The following is a 20,334-nucleotide window of genomic DNA, read 5'->3' on the forward strand; positions in this document are numbered from 1 at the left end:
TCGTATTGTATCGTAGCTGAATAACGTCACTGCAGTTGAGGTTACCAACCGACTCACACTCAGCGGTTGCTGACGTGGACGCCCTTACATGATACACGTGTACCACGTGATATCCATTACGGGTAATTTAATTACTGTTATTTTCCATTTTCGGAAATTTCCCGTATGGCACGTGTCTCTATCATAGTATGATAAGTGTTCGTTAGTTGTTAGCACTCGGATGTTGCATGTCGGATTTTGTTCTACGTGTCTCCACCTAAGACTAACTATCAATAAAACATTGCGTTATTATTATATTATATTACAAATTTTTAATAATTTGGTGCGTTTATTTTATGAGTTAATAGGCACATTTAGCATAAAATATTTTCGTTAAGGTAGTATTAATAAAAATCGAAGAATTTAGTATTTTGTTCTTCTTAATTTTGTGTATACCTTCCACTACTTCTAGCTTCCTAACTAATTTTCTCAGCAATCATTAACTAGTCCGATTCCTATCAAAATGCTAGAAAAGAAAAATATGATAAGTTACCTATTGAAATAGAATATGTACACATCAAATTTAAGTGTTCACTTTTCTCATATAAATAAATAAAATTACTTATATTTCTCTAAGAATAAAAATAATAAAGAATTAAAACAATTATAAAACATAGTCTTCTTTATACATAATTATATAAATTTGTATAATGAAGTTTGAAACCAAGTAACTTCTTTATGTTCAACTGAGGGGACAAATAAATCTTAAATTTGAAAAATTGTCTTAACTAAGGAGAAAATTAAAATAATGAAAAGAGAAGAATTAGTTCGATGGGAAAAGGAATTTTAAGTTGATAACGGTTAGAGGTATTTCTTGTGCTTGAAGATTTATCATGATTAAAGAGTTAAAGGAAAAAAAAAAAGATGGTGAGTAGTCAGAAAATGTTTAAAAAGTTAAAGAATGAAAAAATAAAGGGTTGGTTGGGTTAAGGCAGAAAGAAATTATAGTAATTGTGGGTTGGAAGACAGTAATTTGGACCACCAAACAAACTATGTGGTAGCTAGGTTTCTTAGAAAGAGGGAATATGAGCTGGGGATTTCAACAATAATTGACCAACAACCTTCACTAACACAATTGTTTTTAGGGGTGGCAATGCGGGCTGAAAATACTAGCCCGCCCCGCATACTCCTTGGCCCGCGGGTCGGTCCGCTTTTTTTTTTTAAAAAAAGATTATTTTTTTTATTTTTTTTTAATTTTTATGATAAAACTTTCAATGTTTAAAAATTGGAAAACTTTAAGAAGTTCACAAAATTAAGTAAAGACTTTGGGGAATTAGATGATAAATTAATAATTCAACATTTTCATCATATTCATACTATGACATACACAATGTATTCTTTAAATTTTAGCACATTAAAAATTACATAATACTTGTCTTTTCCAGTTATACAAGAATTTGAAACGTTAATGCAAGAGTTCATAAAAGAAATAATTAATATACACAAGTGCAAGTTTTTTTTAAAAAAAAAAATTATGTGGGCTTATGGGCCGGCCCGCGCGGGCCGCGGGCTAGCCCGTGCGGGCCTGCGGGCTCACTATCCTGGCCTGCCCCGTTTTTTTTTCTGCAGCTAATTGTCATCCCTAACTGTTTGTAGTGAAAAACTTCTATGGTTGTGTATAGCACCCACAATTTCAGAGCTCACTAAACTTTTCTTACGTTACACTGCTTTTTGGTTTGTATTTTTTTTCACATGTTTTCGAAATTCAAGTGTGTCAAGATTAAGTAAAAGTGAAAAAAATTAAGCATCTTAAGAGAGAAAAAATTATAAATTTTGTGTCTTAAATTTTTTTAAGTGGTATTTATGTTTTATTTGAGTTGAACTTATACATTATCTAGTAAAATCATTTGAAAAACCTATATGTGATATAGGTTTATCCTAATAATCGGTTCAAACAAAATATAAAATAGGTGAAGAATTATATATGAAAGGATTATTTATATCGAAAATCATTCTTAACTTGAATGGAGTTCATTTCTCTTATTTCATGTCTCATCGTATTGTTAAATCTTTATAATATATTTTCAGAAGTTTTCAATTCATCTTTGATTAAAAAAATATATATATTAATGACTTAATTGTGTTTCTTAAGAGTTTTAATTTGTGCTTTAGTGAATGGTGAGTTATAGTCTTATATGTTATCTTCTCCTCATCGATAATGAGAAAAAAATATAGAGACAACTTGAATAGTTTGTCGATATTGAGTGACATTATAAATAATGTTGGTTTAATTGGTAATTTAATTTTTGTATTTAGGTATTTGATTAATTTTTGTTTTTAAATTTGTTTTTATTCAATTGAGCCCATTTTTTGTTAATTAGAGTCAATGTGGTCTCATATCTTAAATTGAGGTTAATGTTGTTAAAAAGATAACCATGTGTCACTCTAATAAAAGGTTTAATTAATAATGTAGTCCATATTTTTTTTTCACTCAATTGAGTCCTTATATTTGTTCACAAAGAGATAATGTGGTCCATTTTTTCGTCAATGTCATCATCTACAGATATTAGGAAAGATTTAAAAGTCACAATTGGGTTTATGTGTCAATCACCGATAATGCAATAGACAAAAACAAATATTTTGGATCTAACGGAATCAATATTGGTTTTGAAGAAGACAATCTTAGTGAAAGTGTGTGAGTGATGAATAAAGGGTTGTAAAGGGATAAAAGAAGTTAGATTCACACGTGATTACTACTAGCATTGTGATTTGGCATTTTAAATGTGTTTCTCAAGTGACTCAAATGTATGAAATTGTAAATAACTCAAATGTTATCATGAAACACATTGAAAATGTCAAATAAACTTAAACAAAATATGGTTTAAATGAATAAATCCAGGCATTTATAAAGTTAAAAAATTAGACCAAAATTTGAAGAAGTAACTAATTTTAATTTTTACTTAAAGTTAACATTGTGTTTGGATGAGAGATTTCAAAATTTCCAATAAATTGAAATACATAGGATTTGAATTACTTTAAATTGAATTCATTTCATTTCTTAAATAGTTTGCTTGGATATAGTAAATGAAATATTTTATATTTCAATTTTCTTGATTGGATAAATCAATTTAAATGTTATTTTAAGGCAAAATCAAAAATATTCTTGAGTATGAATTTAATTAACTTGACTTTCGATCTGAATCAAGTTATCTCAACTTTATGTTCGACCCGGCTTGACTTTTTGGACATGTGAAATTTTTTGTCCTAAGGAAAGAACAACTCCACAACTTTGAAAATTCCAATTTTTTTATTTTTTTATTAAATTTCAAATTTTACCATTTTAATTATTTAAAATATTTTCTTAAAATTCCTCAATTTCATTTTTTTTTCTCGTTCAAATATGTATTTTTTTTTGGAATAATTTTACATTTTTGAAATAAATAAATTACTTTTTTAAAATTATTTCATTTAAAAATAATATAAAAATTAAAAACATATTTAACTGAGGACCAAATTAATAATTAAATATTTAATTAAACCGACGTGGTTACCTTCAAAAATATAAATGTCAATTTAGTAGAATAATTACATTAATTATAATTAAAAAAATTACACTCAATCCACTTAAAAAATATATAAAAACTAAAACAAATACAAAAACTAAGGCCAAAATTATTAATAAAATCAATAATATTTTCACGCTAATTTATTCACATACTACTTTTTTCTTTATAAGTAACAAAAACTTCAACTTACAAATAATACATTACATTTTTCTAATATGCTATTTTTTTTTTGTAATTGTATTTTTCATAAAACAAAAACATACAACAAAGAAATCAAACATCAGTTAAAATTAGACTATTCTAAGGATATTAATCAATATTTACTTATACTTGAGAGAGAGAGAGAAAAATATACGTTTTTTACTTATAAACCAGAAATAGTAGATATTAAAATTTGAACTTGGATTTAATTTAACTAATTTATTGGTCCGAGAGTTGTTTTCCTTTTGTACACATTTTGTCCATTATATCTTTCCATATTTTGTTTTATAATAATTTTAAGATAAACTCTCCTAAATTATATATTATGAGGTGAAAGGGGCTGATTTTCACAATAATTATTCGAGTTTGTGAATTAAAAGTGTATTTACCTTATTTATTATTTTTTTCTTTTATTTGTGCCTTTTAATTTTAATTACACTTCCTTGATTAATATTTTCTAAGGATCAAAATAAGAAGACAAATACTTCATTAATTTTTTATGTTTTGAAGAGTGTAATTAATTTTTAAAGAGAATTTGATATGTTTGATAAAAAATAATTTATTCATAAAAATTAAAAAATAGAATTGAAATTTTAGAATTTGATAAGAATAATTAAATTATTTTAAATAAAATAATCTCAAATCCAAAATAAGTAGGGTTTAAAAAAAAATTACACTCCAATATTCATGTTTATTATTTTTACACTCTCTTCTAAATTGATTTTAATTGGAGTGTCACTTATTTAATAATATGATTATTACTTTTATGCCGATATTAATTAGGATTTTTTTATTAATTTTGATAACAGTTATTTTTTATTTAAAACACTAGTATTATTTTTGCTATTTTTGTGGTAGGCAATTATTATTTCATATTCCATGTTAACTCAGGTTTTTTTATTAATATCTTACCAGACTACTATTTTACAAATATAAATTAAATTATTTATTGACATTTATCATAATTATTATATTATGTATTTATGAGAATCCAATAAATAATTATAATAATATTTGGACTATTAAAGAAGATTTTTCTAAAAGGATGAAAAACCAAAATTTGGACTTTGGTTAAAAAGAAAAATGGAAGAAAATATTGTTATTTTCTCTTTTTTCACGGGTTTTTCCTTTCCTTTTTTGTGTTCCTTCTCAAAATCTAATTCTTTATTGTTTTTGAAAATTGAGACAATAGAAGTAAGTTCCTCTAACGAGCCTTATAATCTCTTTTCATCTTTCTGACACTAGGTGAGTGTAATATACTCATTTCCAGTAATCATTCTGATTTTTTGAAGAATGTACAATTTTTGGGCTGTTTGTAATTTTTCAGTGTTCTAGGTGAACTCTCACTCATGATGGTCATGAAATCGCAATCTGATTGATATTGGGTTTTTGTTTTGTATATAATTCAAATTAGAGATGTGTGGTGGTGGTGGTGCTCAAGGAAGAACATTTGTGAGCTCCTCTTTTAGTGAAGCTAATCATTTGAATTAATTATTCTTGTTTTTTAATTTTAAATGTAGACAAATCTAGATTTTTTTAGAGTTGGGATTGAATTTAAAAGTTGAGAATTTTATGTTATGCGTGATATTGAATGTGGAAGTGTTTATAACATCTGAAGAAGTGTACAATGTTAATGTAATCAAGATGTGAGTTGTAGAAATTGTAGGTTGAGTTTCAATAGCTATTTTCATGGAAAAATATTGGTGCTTAGGATGTCAAAGTGTATAGAAGAAGACTTCCAGAGATGAAACTATCATGACAACTAATATCTCATTCACATAAAATGCGATATCTATATGTGTGAGTCGAATGATACGCCACATTGCAGGCACTATGATATATGAAAGATGATTATTCTAGTGGGTTAACCTTTGTCATAGTTTAGTGAGAAACACTAGTCATGAGCATTGGAACATCATTCAAAAATTGGAAGTAAGTGTGACATGTATATAGTTTCACAATTTCATTCAGTAAACTAATCTCTGAGAAAGCTTTGTCAATAATTATATATAATTATACACATTTATTATAAATAGTATAATATATTTTAAATTAATTGTTCTAAGTTATTTATTGAAACACTTGTTTGACATCTTAAATTATTCTCTAACTTTTTTACTTGATTTTATTCTGTTTTTTCTCTACTACTATTTTAAATGTATTAGTTCACCCTAATGTCTGTGTTGATATGTTGTTTTTGTTCTTTATTTGCAATGATGGTATACTAATACCTGAGCAGTGGTGGTAAGTGTGATAAGACTAATAACTCTAGAATAAGATCATGGTCTTCGAGACTAAAACATAATAATTAATTATATGAATGTTTTTAGGTTTTGGGTTGAATGTACTTTTAAGGTGACTTTAATTGATGTTGTTGAATTATATATCTTGATATAAACTAAACTTATCACATATTAATTATATGTGTACGTAGGTAGTGGAATTTTAAGATTGTTACGGTATTAATATTTGTAGTGATTTGTTTTTTCGTAAAAACTAGCAAATAATTCGAATACTCACGGGTTATAAGAGATAAAGTAAACTACATTTAATTAACTAACACATTAGATACTCACTAAGTAGTTAGTTGCTTTAAAATGATCCAAAATTGGTATATGTATGGATTCTCAGTAGTTATACTCTCACTATCATACTCTTAATAATCATACCATGTAGTATTATGAAGAAAATGATTTTTTTTTTTTCGCTGTATTCATACTTATGGATTATTTTGGAAAGAGATTATACTCGCATAATATATAGGCGGAGAGAAATATTTTAAAGAAATAATTATTTTTTATGCTATTTCAGAGTAGACGTGTGTTTTCTTAAAATTCGAAAAAGCGTGTTATTTATAAGTACATGAAATTTTCCAAATTCAATTCTTATGCTCTAGTAGTTTAAATTTTCGTACACCATCATTTAACTAATTATTTAAAATTGTATCTAGAATATATTTTTATGGGTTAAATATGTTTTTATCCTTCAATTTTCCGTGAAGATTGAAATTAATCCTTCCTCAAAATTTTGGTCCAATTTAGTCTTCCAACTTCAGAACTGTCTAAATTTAGTCATTTCAAGCAAATTTTGTTGAGTTTATTTGACACCGTTTGACACATTTTTGTTTGAATAGTAGTTAAGAAACTGTCATGAAACGCATTTGAAATGTTAAGTAAACTTAACGAAATTTGGTTAAAAAGACTAAATCCACAAATAAACTAAATTAGACCAAAATTTTGAAAAGAGACTAATTATAATTTTCACTTAAAATTAAAAGACAAAAACATATTTAACCCTATTTTTATTAATTTATTAACTGACACTGAGAGTATATACTAAAAGCAAACTCTATGTTCGTACTTTAAAGAAATAAATTAATATTTAAGTAAAAAAATCGAATTGTCATGGCTTATTAAAATTGTTAAATAAAAGTTTTGAGAGTTACATAATAGTAACGAGCCATGTGAAACATGTAGTCAAACACAGAAGCCAATGAAAATGTAGAGTCAATAATGTATTATAAATGTAAAACGTGACAAACGATATTTATTCAACAAAGTGTTGATAAAGAAGAGAGAATATTTTTATATTAGAAATTATAAGAGTAAATTTGGATCATATCAATCATCAATAATTAACATTAATTTTGTATACAAAATAAAAAAGTTGTATTTGCACATGAAAAAGATATAATAAATAATAAGCAAATAATTATGGTTAAAAATGTAAATAAAAAAACTGAAAGAAGAGGAAATGGTGCAGTGGACAGTGGACGGAGAAAAAACGACACCGTCCAATACATACATGCGGCTGCGAGGGTCGCTTAAAGGAAGTCCACATTTCTGAGGGGCCCACACTCTAACATATGAAATACATTCCCATCCACGATCCTTTCTGAAAGGGAAAACAGCAAAAGCGTTATCTCTTTCAAAGCGCCAAAATCCTCTCTTGTGAGTTCAGTTTAATCTGTGCTCACAATGGCTTGCACGCTCGCTGATTCATTACTTCTATTCAAGGTTTTCCATTACTGTTCTTCTTCGTTTTTTTTCTCTCGAGCGTGTTTCAGCTTTCAAGCCAATGTTACTCTTATTATGATTTCATTTTTCAGGGCTCTTTTCAGAAACCACTTCGCCGGAGAGACATTGCTGCTCACTACTCCCCAGGTATTTACCTTCTTCCCTTACCGTAATTCAATTTACCGCTCCATGTCGCAATTTAAGCTCAAGATATTGGAAATGGACCGATTCGATGATAAGATATTAGGAAGAATCATCATCACAAATATTTCACTCGAATAAGATTGTCTCCGGTGAATAGCTACCATTGCCTGGTGGTACCAGTGATTAGTATCACTTAGTTATCCTTTGATGAGTTGGGCTGGAGTCTGTAAGGTGCCATTGTGCTTAACTTTTAATAGGCATGGGCATCACTGGTGTGTGGAATGGGTGCATTTTAACTAATTATTTGTCATTCTTTTACCACAGGCATATTTAGTTTAAACAGTGATGGGCTTATTCGGAAAGGGTTCGAGCGTCAAAGGAGTTTTGTTACTAGGAATAAGGTTAGTTTCATACGTGCTGTTGCAGTTCCAGTACAACAACCAGCTCCTGTGGAAGGTGTGGAGTATAGAAAACAGCTGGCTGAAGACTATGGTTTCAGGCAAATTGGAGAGCCGCTTCCAGCTGATGTTACTTTAAAGGATGTCATCAATTCCCTTCCTAAGGAGGTGCTTTATTATTATTGTTATTGTTGTTATTATTATTTAGATCGATGTCATGTTTTATAGCAACATCATTAGATAGGACTTTTGCGTTTAATTCTAATAAGTGGAGTCACCACTTAAATACTTTATGTTTTCCAGTGAAATATTTGCTCATGCGCTTAAAATAGCATTCATTGTGTCATGCAAGTTTGTAATAAAACATAAACAATAGCCGTATGAGAAAGATAAATTGTCTTACAATTTTTTGCAGGTCTTTGAGATTGATGATGTGAAAGCATGGAAATCTGTTTTGATATCTATCACTTCTTATGCATTGGGGATCTTCATGATTTCCAAAGCTCCCTGGTATCTTCTTCCTCTGGCTTGGGCATGGACTGGGACTGCAGTAACTGGGGTTAGTTATAATTTTATTTCTTACCGGTATCTCAAATCCTTCTTGACCATATCTCTTAAGAACTTGGCCAAAATTTTTGTTTATGTTTTCTAATCTTCTTTCCTTTTTTGTCATGTAGTTCTTTGTTATAGGACATGATTGTGCTCACAAGTCATTTTCATCCAACAAATTGATAGAAGACATTGTTGGGACCCTGGCTTTTTTGCCACTGATTTATCCATATGAGCCATGGCGATTTAAGCATGACAGACACCATGCAAAAACAAACATGTGAGCAGTTTGTGTTTTCTTCTATTTATTTTTTTTGTATTTTTTATTTTACAAGTGCATCTTGTATATGGACTGTGGAGGGACTGGTTAATATTTTTATTTAATATGCGGTGGAAAACATGTTTTTTTATTCCTCAAATCCACCCTTGTTAATTTATATTTGAGTAGGTTTGTCAAGGAAAAATATATGTTCTGCTGAAAACTGATAGTGGGATAATGCATCATTATTTTGTACATTATAGTTATTTGTCCAGTATAAATTCACACTCTCTGCCCCAGATTTACTCAAAGTCAGATGGCACCAATACTGAAAGGATAAAATACAGGCTATATATGACATGCATAATGCACTGTAAGAGACTCAATGGTAACATCATATTATTGGATAAAAATCCTGCACCTTGGTTTATCTACATGATGCACACGTACGCATTATTTAAACTCTTCTGTCTCTGACAGATAGACCTTGGAAAGTGTATATCTGAAGGAATAAGAAGCAAACTGAGATTCAGTAGGGCAGAATTATTAGTGTTTGTGTTGTAATTTGTCTTCAGGTAACTATTTTTAGGCGGTTATGAATCTGAGTTCTTATTTTTGTGCGGTATTTCTGTCTTGGGTTGAATGTTTTGACAGTTAGTTTGTGTGGTGTGTGGGGCTTCGGGTGGTTATATTCATAGGATAGTTTTACTAATTGCTAGATGTCGAAGGAGGTAACTCCTTGCTGAAGGAAAACCCTCTTTTGTCTGTCTTGTATGGTGATGCTGGCCTAAAACTAGAAAGTTTCCCGCAATAAATACATAATTTAGTATGCTTATTTCTGAGTTTAACTGTCTCACGCAGAATCAGTAGCTTCACTGTTTCATTAATTTAATTGTAAGCCATTTATAATGGTACAGGCTGGTGGAAGATACTGCTTGGCAGCCTGTTAGGAAGGACGAGTTTGAATCTTCTCCCCTTTTGAGGAAAGCAATAATATATGGATATGGTCCATTTCGATGCTGGATGTCTATAGCTCACTGGTATGAGCATATAATGAAATCATTTATCATTTATTCTTTAAGGTCCCATGCCTTGAAATATCTTTGTGCAGTTCCTAAAGTACTACTTCATTAGCTAAAAGTTCCTTGAATTCGTATTTAATTACCTTTAGTTTTAAATCAAATCTTGATATGGGGTTGCATTCTAACTTAGGTTGCTGTGCCACTTTGATTTGAAGAAGTTCAGACCAAGTGAAGTAAACAGGGTGAAGATAAGTTTAGCGTGTGTGTTTTCCTTTATAGCAATTGGGTGGCCATTAATCATTTACAAGACAGGAATCATGGGATGGATAAAATTCTGGTTGATGCCATGGTTGGGCTATCACTTCTGGGTAATTTCATTTCTATATTGTAAATTCATTCTTTGCTCACCACTGTTGGCTCCAATGTTTTGTTTCTTTTTGTTTGGATGGGTAGTAATGATTTGCTGCATATTTAGCCAGGGTATTGTTGAAGCCATTTTTAATGATCTGGAAGTGGGTTAAACTTTTTGATTTATGTTAAGCAACCTCCACCTATGGGCTTATTGTTAGCCTGAAGCCTGAAGAAGGAAGGCTTTAGACCTTGGGCATCCAAATATAAAACTTGTTGAATCTTAAACGTTGGTCGCTCATGATAGATTAATTTTTATAAGAGTCCTATAACGTCATATAATTGATTTAGCCAGCCTCACTTATGTATGATAAGGTTTTGTTCTAGTTCTGTTGGTGTTGGTTGGGAGTTAGTCCTAAACTTGAATGCATATATAAAACAACTCGTAACCTTATGTTAGGGACTGGAAAAAATACTAGACTATCCCTTGTTGTATTTGTATGCTGCCAGAAAGCTGAGACCAATGTCACTGTTTTAGACTTTTATTTTAGCCAGGAATTGATGGAATCGTGGGATGGGTCCAGTAAGATCCCGGCCTTCTAACCATGGCTCTACACTTATATTTTCTATTATATTGTACCTGGGATTATATTATGCAAATGAAAATTTGCATGTGTAGTCTCTGACATGTCTTTAATCCATTGAAATGTTAATTTACATACGGGTTTTTATTCTTAAAGTAAGAGATCTTATTAAAGTAATAGTTTGAAAAGAAGTCTGTAATATTCACGTCAGTGAAGAAGATACATTTTGAGTATAAATCTGGATGAGCATACAGTATAGTAAAATATTGAACAACCCACCACTAATGCCCATTCGACAAAGTAAAATGGAGCTTGATTCCTTTTAACGAAGATTTGACTTTGAAGTATTGTGAATGAGAAAAAAAGGGGAAACTAGGAGAGCTCTGTCCCCTTAAATGGTTCTACTTGGCTCAACTGAACTTGGTTAAGGTACAGTGTCACTTTTAGATACCGAGCGTCCAACTCAAAAAAACGAAGGTATTATACAACTCAAGGCCAATGAATGATAATATTTAATTAATAGCCAGAGTACAAAATCAACTTACCCCTTCAGTGAAACTTCTTACGACGATTTAATTGTGGGTGAATTTTGTTGATATAATCAATACTCTTGCCAGTTCAAAATTATACTTATAACAAGAGTCACACTATTTATTTTTCTGGTGATCACAGATGAGTACCTTTACCATGGTACATCATACTGCGCCGCATATTCCATTCAGAAACTCAGAGGAGTGGAATGCTGCACAAGCACAGCTTAATGGAACTGTTCATTGTGATTACCCTAAATGGTAATGGATTCTTGTTGCTTCTTTCTTTAGTAATGTACGTTTTTCTGGCATATAAATTTACACATGGAGGTGGAATGTACTGCATAATTGATGAGTTACTGCCCAATGCTTTTATTTCATTCCTTTATCTGAAAATGATTGTCCTTTGTTTACGTAAATAAATTTTAAGAATTTACTCATCTTGTCAATTTGTCTGAAATGCAGGTTTGCAAAATGAACTTGATAACATTAGCATTAACGCTATTTATTGACTTTATTTATTATTTTTCTAAACAGGATCGAGATCCTATGTCATGACATTAATGTCCATATTCCACACCACATATCCCCGAGGATACCAAGCTATAATTTAAGAGCAGCCCATAAGTCCATCGAAGAAAATTGGGGAAAGGTAAGATAAAAATTGCCAATATATTTTCTTTGTTCCTGTATTGGAATGAGGGCCACTCTTCTACTGTTTTTTAAAAATATACTACCACATTGTTATCATAATTAACAAGTATTGGGTTTTTTACTTCCTATTTAATGAAAATGAATTTTTTAGAATATTCTCTTTGCCTCTGAAACTTATTGAAGATGTAGTCTAAATAAAAGATTTGGAAGTTTTGTTTATTCCAATAGTACAATTGTCTCGAATCCCGTACATGTAAAATTTCTCAAAGGAAATATCGTCGTTGCTAATTATTTCTGTTTTGTTTTGTTTGTGTTGATCGACAGTATCTGAATGAGGCTAGTTGGAATTGGAGATTGATGAAGACAATCATGACAGTGTGTCATGTGTACGATAAAGAGCAAAATTATGTTGCCTTCGACGAACTCGCCCCTGAAGATTCTCGTCCAATTACATTTTTGAAGAAAAGCATGCCTGATTATGCTTAGTTTAGTCCATCCAACCTTCCTTTTTTTCTCGTGAAATTTTTTATGTATCAAATTAGGTTCGTATGCCATCGGTTTTCTTTTCACGTTTTCGATCTTGTTTAAAATGGTTATTTTTTTCATATCTGGTTTAGTAAGAAAATTGCTTGTTGCTCTCGAAGTTCACACGTAAGTGTTACCAAGTTGCGGATTATCCGCCAAGCAACCAAGAAGCATTCATTAAGTTAAAGTAGACATTGTGGTAATCTGAACACTAGGGTTCTTGTCATCACGTGGGAAGAATAATATATCATAAAGTTGTCTGACGGATCAAAAAGCACGTGGACTGTGGCACAGTGGTTTGAGCCTACTGAGTTACTGCTGTAATGACAGTATTTTGTTATTCATTATTGCTCTTTTGGTTGTATTGTATTATATTGATGAAATTTATGTATACAGTTTCTTACTAAAAAATAATAGACAGTGTCTTCTCATCTAATGGAAACTTCATATTTAACCATAATTGTTTGCAAATTTAAAGTGGAAGTGTGGAACGATGTTCTTAATATAAACATGTCCTTCCTCGTGGACAGACCAAGAGAGCCCGATCGATCTTGTCTTTTTTTATTTTTCCTGCTACATAATGTATAAGTTTGATTAAATTAATATTTAGAACTTCGACAACAAAAGGGTCTGGTTGTTTATCTTCCATTAACCTCGTAGTAGCTAACAACTTTGGGATTTATGTGAGTATTTTATGTGTAGAATTTGTTGAGAAAATGACCTGAACCTGCAAACCACTCGTTCACGCCACCAGTAACGCTTTATCTGAAGTGATTCTTATTCAAAGCAAATCCGAAAGGTGCAGCGGTTACAGCTTACAACTAACACAGGGAACGGGACTTCGCTTAGCATGATTCCCTTCACCTTTTTAAGGTCAGTGAACTCACTTTACCAAATTGAAACCGCAATGTTTGTTGTGAAAGAAAAAGGTCAAAAAAGTGTTAGAAGAGGGTACGCCCTTTAAAAAAGAAAAGAAACAGAATAAGGGGACTGGTTCGAAATTCGAATCTACAAGAGATCTGAATTGAAGTATGAAATCGGAGTCACAAAAAAGAAGCAGTCCATATATCATCTTTCTCTGCAGATATTCACATATACCATGACACCTTTAGTATAGGTAAACCTACATGTATGACAAGTTATAAACTACTCAACACTATCTAGAAAACCAGAAGCAGCTGGTTTATATAGCAAACCAAGTAAAAGTAACCGTAAACTAAAAATAAACTAGAACTAAATCATACAAGTGGTGGTGTTGGAGTCTCCCAAATATCAAACACATTCTCCTCACTATGGAGCGCAAAAAGCCTGTCCCCTCCAATGGAAAAGTCACATATTGAACCCCCATAGCTTCGTCTGAGCCTAGAGGTCAAAACCCATTCAGGGCCACAGAACACCGAAATGCAATCATTCATGGAGGAAAAAAGCTGTCCCCCATGCAGTGCCAGTTTGGGGTAGCACGGTTCCTCCGGCATCTTCCCCTTCATCAACCTACTTCTGGAGCTCCACCTAATGCTGGTGGCAGCAGAACTTCTGAGATCCATGAACCCCAAATCCTCAAACTCATTCACCACACAGATGGAACTATTATCCTCCATGGCAATAGCATCCCTCACCCGTTTCTCATCCACGGCAAAAGGAGCCCCCACATCAGACCAACACCACACCATCTTCTTCTCCCTGAAATCCAAAACACTAATGTAACAGTTGTCCTTCCTAGGAAACATCGTAGCCACCAACAAACAATTATTCCCTTCCAACCACTGAAGCTTATCAGCATCCCCCAGAGACCACCCCAAAGGCTCGTAGAAAAAATCAATCTGCTTCCCAGTAACCTGGTCCCAAACCCCTACCCCATACTCATTACTCCTCCCCTTACAACTAGAAAATATCTTGTAATCTGAACTAAAACTCAAGGCCCCTGCAGTGTAACTCTTCACCTGATTCTCATGACAAACCTGAAACTTATACCTAAGCTCCCCGTTGTGAGAATTGAACAGCCCCATCCCCCCATCACCCCTCCCAAGCCGCTCGCTCACTCCGATGACAATGTTGTCGGAGTCAACCCACCCAACATCGTTAACCCTCTGGTAATCCAGGTTAAGAGGAGGGTGTTCATCCAACATCCAATCATACACATGAACCATGCTGCCATGCGCAACGCAACAGCCACCATCAGGGCCTGCTCGAATGGCCGTTCCGTCACCCGGGGCCTGGCCCTGCACAGAACGGGACAACCTTAGCCTGTTGCCGTCGAATGGGCCCCACTTGGCGGCGCGTACGTGGTCCAAGAGGCCGTAGTAGAGGGCCTCCCTGTAGAGGAGCTTCTCCGGGATGTTGGGTGGGATGTAGAGTTCCCCGGTTCGGAGCAGATCGAGGAGAATCTCGAAGCAATCCGGGTTGCGATCGAGGAATCTCTCGCCCTCCCTGTTTGATGATAGTATCAGGTTCCAATTGTCGTCGAACATTGCACCGAACATCGAATTGCGCCCTGCATTGGCCAGCGTTGTTGCGGTTGTTTCCATCACCCTGCCACCCACGTTGAATTTCACCCTGTCTTTCTGAACCCCCATCACTAAATTCCTTCCAAGACTGTGACTTTTGCAGAAACCCAGGTGGGGAGGGAGATGATTGTTCAGTTCAACGCCTCTGCGCTCTGCGGGTTTGAATTGAATTGAATGGAACTGAATTGGGTGATGGATGAACAGGGAAAAGCAGAGGGTGGGTAGTAACAGATAGGAATGCTTTCACTGAAGATAGGTAAGTGAATGATCACCGTTCAAGGATTGGAATTGAAGCAAAGGGTGTGTGTGTAAGAGAGATCAGAGGACAGAGATTAAGCAACGGGGAAAATGATGAGATTGTGGGAAAACTAGACATGGGGATTGTTATTGTAAGAGACCACTGCTTTTAAAGAATGGTTTTTTTTTTTTTTTTAAACTCCGTGTGGGATTTGGTGAAGGAATCAATATGGATGAAATTCAAAACAGAATTGACTCACTTTCATCTCTCCCACTAAGTCACTCTGTTTTTCTTCTCTCTCTGTTTTCTTACTTTTTTTTTCCTTTTTCTCCTTTTGTCCCTTCGTTCTTGTTCTTCCATTTGGTGCGGGAAACTTATCTGTATCTTTCCCATTTAAAAATTATAGAAAATCTAGTATGCACCAACCATCTAAAAGATTTTTAAATGTCCTCCAATCCCAAATTTTAATGCACAGAACTTTAATAATAATGATCTCTTGAAGATAAGCTCTGGTACCATGTTCAAAATAATAAGTATAGTTCTGTTAATTTTTCATGTCAGATATTATATTTAAAAGTTCTACATTTTAAGTTTCTCGTTTTTCTCACCAAGTCAACTTCCCTGCCTGTTCTAAGAGCTCCAATTTCTACATTTATTATATCTTGTAAGATAAGGTAAAGGTTGAGTTTTTATGATCATGTTCTTCTATTTACTCTTTCAAATTTTGTAACTAATTGGATCAATTCCACATTTATTGATTGGTAACGCGTCATTATCACTCTTTAGTTCACCCCAATGGGTTTTTCCAACCCAAATTGCACCATTGGGTGTGACAATTAAGTGCCAAGTTTCGCTAATATAAAAATCAGACCTAAAAAGGGTTTTGTAATCATGGACTCACTTAGTCACTTGATTAAAAGATAACGACTGTTCTTGAAACATTGATTGGAATTAAAGGTGAAATTTATCACATTGGAGTGCATTATTCTGTAATTTGTGGCAAGTCATTTTCAATGAAAAAAAAGTTGTTAATGTAGATTTATGTTGGTGGTTAAATTTATCTGTTGAGTTAAAGTTAATGTATTGCCATTAAAGTAGTAGAACGAAATAAAAATCAGGAATACAAAATTTCCTCTAAAATTAAGGCTTTTCTAAAATATACGTTTAATCCAAAAAAAAATTGTAGATATAAAAGAAATTGCCTAATTTACCGTATATTAATTATAGTCATTAAATATATATTTATAAATCTACTCCAAACTTATGAAACAAATATGAACTAAAGTATATCAATATTAATTTAAATTTAGCGTGTATTACTTTTAAAAATTATTGAATTTTGTAGTATTGTAGTATAAGGTGGGTGAGAACTCCATATCATATCTCATTCTCTCCCATTAAAGTTATTTTTTCTAGTCTTATTTTCTCCAAAAAAAATCTTTCTTATTATAAAATTCTGATTCAATTATATTTCTTTTGAAGATTCACTACCGTTAGAGTAGTATACACAAATAGCTCTATCAAAACCATCATTCGATTTCTCTTAACGGTTTGTTCATTTTTTACATGTAACAATCTGTTTTCTCCAACATGCAAGTTTCTTTTTGCTTTTTATATTGTTTTCGTTCGTTCGTCCTTAATAAAATTTTCTTTGGATAAGACCTTAATGTTGTGTCTTGATCATCATTTTGGCCTTTTGTTGTGTAGATAGTGTTTTAATGTGTGGAGTTGTTTAAGGAAAAAAGAACAATGTTAGGTCAAGACTATAAGGTAAGAGAAACCATTTTCTTTACAAATTTAATGCTTTACTGTTGAAATATAAAATATGAGTTTGGTTTTGATGTGTGAATGTTGATAAAGCTTAAAAAAAAATCCAAGAGAAATGATATTATAATGAATGATGTTTGTAGTGGTGATGATTTTCTTATGAGTAGAGAAGGTTAAGAAGGTTGTAAGATGAAGATAATTTGATTTGTGATTTGTAATTATTAAGTGTGGGCAAAAATGTTCGATAAGATAAATTAAATTTTGGTTGCGATGATTGGTGTTATGAAATTTGCAGAACAAATGTTAGAGAAGTTGTTATAGTAGAAATTTTGGAAAATGAGTATGCCTTTTTGTGAATTGTATGATTCAATGGTTCATGTGAGTCTCTTTGCTTAAATGACTTTAATGTAGTAAGGGGATTTTACTTATGACATTTATCTTGTGTGAAGGAAGGGGTAATATCTTTCTAAATAGTGTTTCTTGTGTACTCTTTGTGTAATTATGAATGTATTATCATATATTTGACCATGCATGTATACGTAGTGTTGGTTTGTCAAATTAGTTATTTCTAAGAGGAAATGCTAATCTAGGACGAGTCCAAGTGTATTAAAGAGAACTTATGACGTGAGACTACCCTAACTCTACTGTTATCTAACTCATATAGGTGATGAGAGTGGAACAGTGCTTCACATGTCAAACAATATGATGTAAAAGATGATCATACTCAAGGAGTTAGTAAAGTTAATCTTGTTTGTACTCGATGATAGTTCTGAATTCGATATTTGGTCTCTTATTTGATATTTTGTATATTTCAAATATTTAATATCAATCTAAATATATAATATATTTAGATTGATATTTATTCTTGTCAAAATTAGTTTACCCTTGTATTTTGTGTGTTCTCTTGTTTTATTTTCTTATTTTATTTTGCGATGATCATGTATTTTATATATACGTGGACATATATAAGAGTTGATAATGAAAGAGATGTGATGGAAAAGATGAATGATTAGGATATAAAAATTATAAGAATGATGAATTATAGTTTTAGAAAGGAAAAAATATGTATTAAGTTCATGGTTTATATTTTGAAATAATCATGAGTTTTTTTTTTAATATAAGGACGATAAATGATTTCTTTTTATTTTGAAATATCTTATTATACCGCAGAGAGATGATAATTAGTAATTACTATTTTTTAAAAATTTTTGAATTGTTACAGTGGATAAATTAATTTAATAAATTATTATGTTTTAGCGCACTTATAAAAAAATCAGTGTTTGAGCTAGGAATAATGTTAAAGAACTAAAATATAAATATGGTAAGGAATAAAAGCACACTGTACTTTTTTTTTTCCACTTTCATAATTTGAAGACATAAAGCCATTCATGCTTATATTATGAAAATCCTTCATATATTACTTTTATTGAAAACTATTAGAAATAACATGTTCTAATCATTAAAATATGAAAAGTTTCTCGATATAATAATTCATCTATGACAAATAATATCAAATATTTTTGTTAGATAAAAAAAGTATACAAGCATTTATAAAACTTATTAATACTCATTTAGCTGCATTTCTAGATAGCTAGCTACCTCTGGAGCTACAATGTAGGGTTTTATTACTACACATAATTGTTTGTTTAATTTCAGCTACCAAGGCATTTTACACACATACTTTTATTAATTATATATTTAACTTCATTGCACATTGTTTCTTGTGCGGAGCCACTAGATCATGTTTTCATTCAAAAAAAAAAACTATTTGTTTCATTATTACAACCCCATTTTACAAAACTATGTGTATACTTTCTTTGTTACTTAAACATATTAACAAAGAGAGATTAATCAAGGAATAAATATTCTAAAATAAAAAAATACATAGTATGTTTACAAAACTGTGGAGAAAGAATTGTGTATCGAGTTCAATGAAAAATCTAATTGTCCATCTTTCTTGTGTGTGAATTTTTTCATGACAAAATATTGAATACTCAAACAAAAACCCAATCTCATTTTTTGTCTTATTTATTTTAAAAAAAATTTGAATGCTCAAATAAATATCTCTCATCAATATAGATTAGAGATCTCCCAACAAGTTAGTAAACAATTAAGTTTATTAGAGACCATTCACTCAATGGTGATTGTTCCTACCGAATACTGAAGTACCCGCGAACACAAGTTATGTAGGGACCAATAACCTATTGAATGCACACGTCCACCTGCTTCGCTTCAGCTTCTAAGTACAGGAGCCTAAGTATCTCCTTCCAAGAACTTGAATATCTCCTTCTAGGGGCTTGAGTATCTCCTTCTAGGGGCCTGAGTACCTCCTTCCGATGAAGAGTTCTGCTGGCTGGAGGCCTTCTATGTTGTCCACTGTCGAAGTGTCCTCTCCAAGTGTGTGGGATGATTTAGGCGGGGAGCCTTCTATGTTGCCCACTACCGAAGTGTCTTCTCCAGGTGTGTGGGATGATTTAGGCGGAGAGCCTTCTATGTTGTCCACTGCCGAAGTGTCCTCTCTAGGTATGTGCGATGATTTGGACAAGGAGCCTTCTATGTTGCCCACTGCCGAAATATCCTCTCTAGATGTGTGCGATGATTTGGACAAGGAGCCTTCTGTGTTGCCCACTGCCGAAGTGTCCTCTCCAGATGTGTGGGGAGAACTGGGCGGGGAGCCTACAAAGCCACTTTGACGCTCAAGTTGGATATATGATATAGGCAGTGATAGCAGTAATAATGAACAATATGTTTTACCTCGTGAGCAGTGTCTTATATACTACCTGAATGGGCTTGACTTTGTGGGCCTAGGGTTTGTGGTGTCCACTTGCTTTAGGACCTCCTAATTAACATTTATTAGTCTAAATCTATTAATTTTGCCAACAAGGATATGTACTTCCAACCACCTGTCGTTGTACTTGTATGGAGCGTTATTATCCCCTTTATGGTGGTAGATACTTAGGCCTTCATTTATAGTGTGTAGTACATTCAACTTTTTGGTTTGAGATATACTCCTTGGTCCGGGTCCGAGGTGTCTTCTCCTACTTTCGAGG

At 32.2% G+C, this 20,334-nt stretch overlaps 2 protein-coding genes and 1 long non-coding RNA gene across 3 annotated transcripts; 2 read left to right on the forward strand and 1 right to left on the reverse strand.

The window, feature by feature from the left end:
- Window positions 1-7,593: 7,593 nt before the first annotated feature.
- FAD6 (fatty acid desaturase 6) lies at window positions 7,594-13,211 on the forward strand. The gene is made up of 10 exons (XM_028063186.2): window positions 7,594-7,762; window positions 7,855-7,909; window positions 8,231-8,472; window positions 8,720-8,863; window positions 8,982-9,133; window positions 10,030-10,152; window positions 10,325-10,502; window positions 11,739-11,857; window positions 12,134-12,248; window positions 12,575-13,211. Exons 1-10 carry the CDS (start codon window positions 7,724-7,726, stop codon window positions 12,734-12,736), a joined length of 1,329 nt encoding a protein of 442 aa, XP_027918987.1. The 5' UTR covers window positions 7,594-7,723; the 3' UTR covers window positions 12,737-13,211.
- A 301-nt stretch (window positions 13,212-13,512) lies between these two features.
- Window positions 13,513-18,174, forward strand: LOC146888000 (uncharacterized). Its single transcript, XR_014993809.1, has 2 exons — window positions 13,513-13,648; window positions 17,949-18,174. It is a non-coding gene; the product is annotated as an uncharacterized LOC146888000 (long non-coding RNA).
- LOC114177710 (BTB/POZ domain with WD40/YVTN repeat-like protein) lies at window positions 13,819-15,635 on the reverse strand. Its single transcript, XM_028063185.2, has one exon. It carries the CDS (start codon window positions 15,346-15,348, stop codon window positions 14,014-14,016), a length of 1,335 nt encoding a protein of 444 aa, XP_027918986.1. The 5' UTR covers window positions 15,349-15,635; the 3' UTR covers window positions 13,819-14,013.
- Window positions 18,175-20,334: the final 2,160 nt, after the last annotated feature.

The sequence above is a fragment of the Vigna unguiculata genome, chromosome 3, assembly GCF_037176805.1.
Source record: "Vigna unguiculata cultivar grain cowpea cultivar isolate G323 ecotype 2 chromosome 3, ASM3717680v1, whole genome shotgun sequence".
Taxonomy (NCBI): domain Eukaryota; kingdom Viridiplantae; phylum Streptophyta; class Magnoliopsida; order Fabales; family Fabaceae; genus Vigna; species Vigna unguiculata.

Bases quoted from the DNA above. Each gene is read 5' to 3' on its own strand.
- LOC114177710 (XM_028063185.2), bottom strand. From the start codon at position 15,348: ATGGGGGTTCAGAAAGACAGGGTGAAATTCAACGTGGGTGGCAGGGTG.
- FAD6 (XM_028063186.2), top strand. From the start codon at position 7,724: ATGGCTTGCACGCTCGCTGATTCATTACTTCTATTCAAG. The intron at 8,473-8,719 runs GTGCTTTATTAT...AATTTTTTGCAG, and splicing joins TCAATTCCCTTCCTAAGGAG to GTCTTTGAGATTGATGATGT. The intron at 9,134-10,029 runs GTGAGCAGTTTG...ATAATGGTACAG, and splicing joins CACCATGCAAAAACAAACAT to GCTGGTGGAAGATACTGCTT.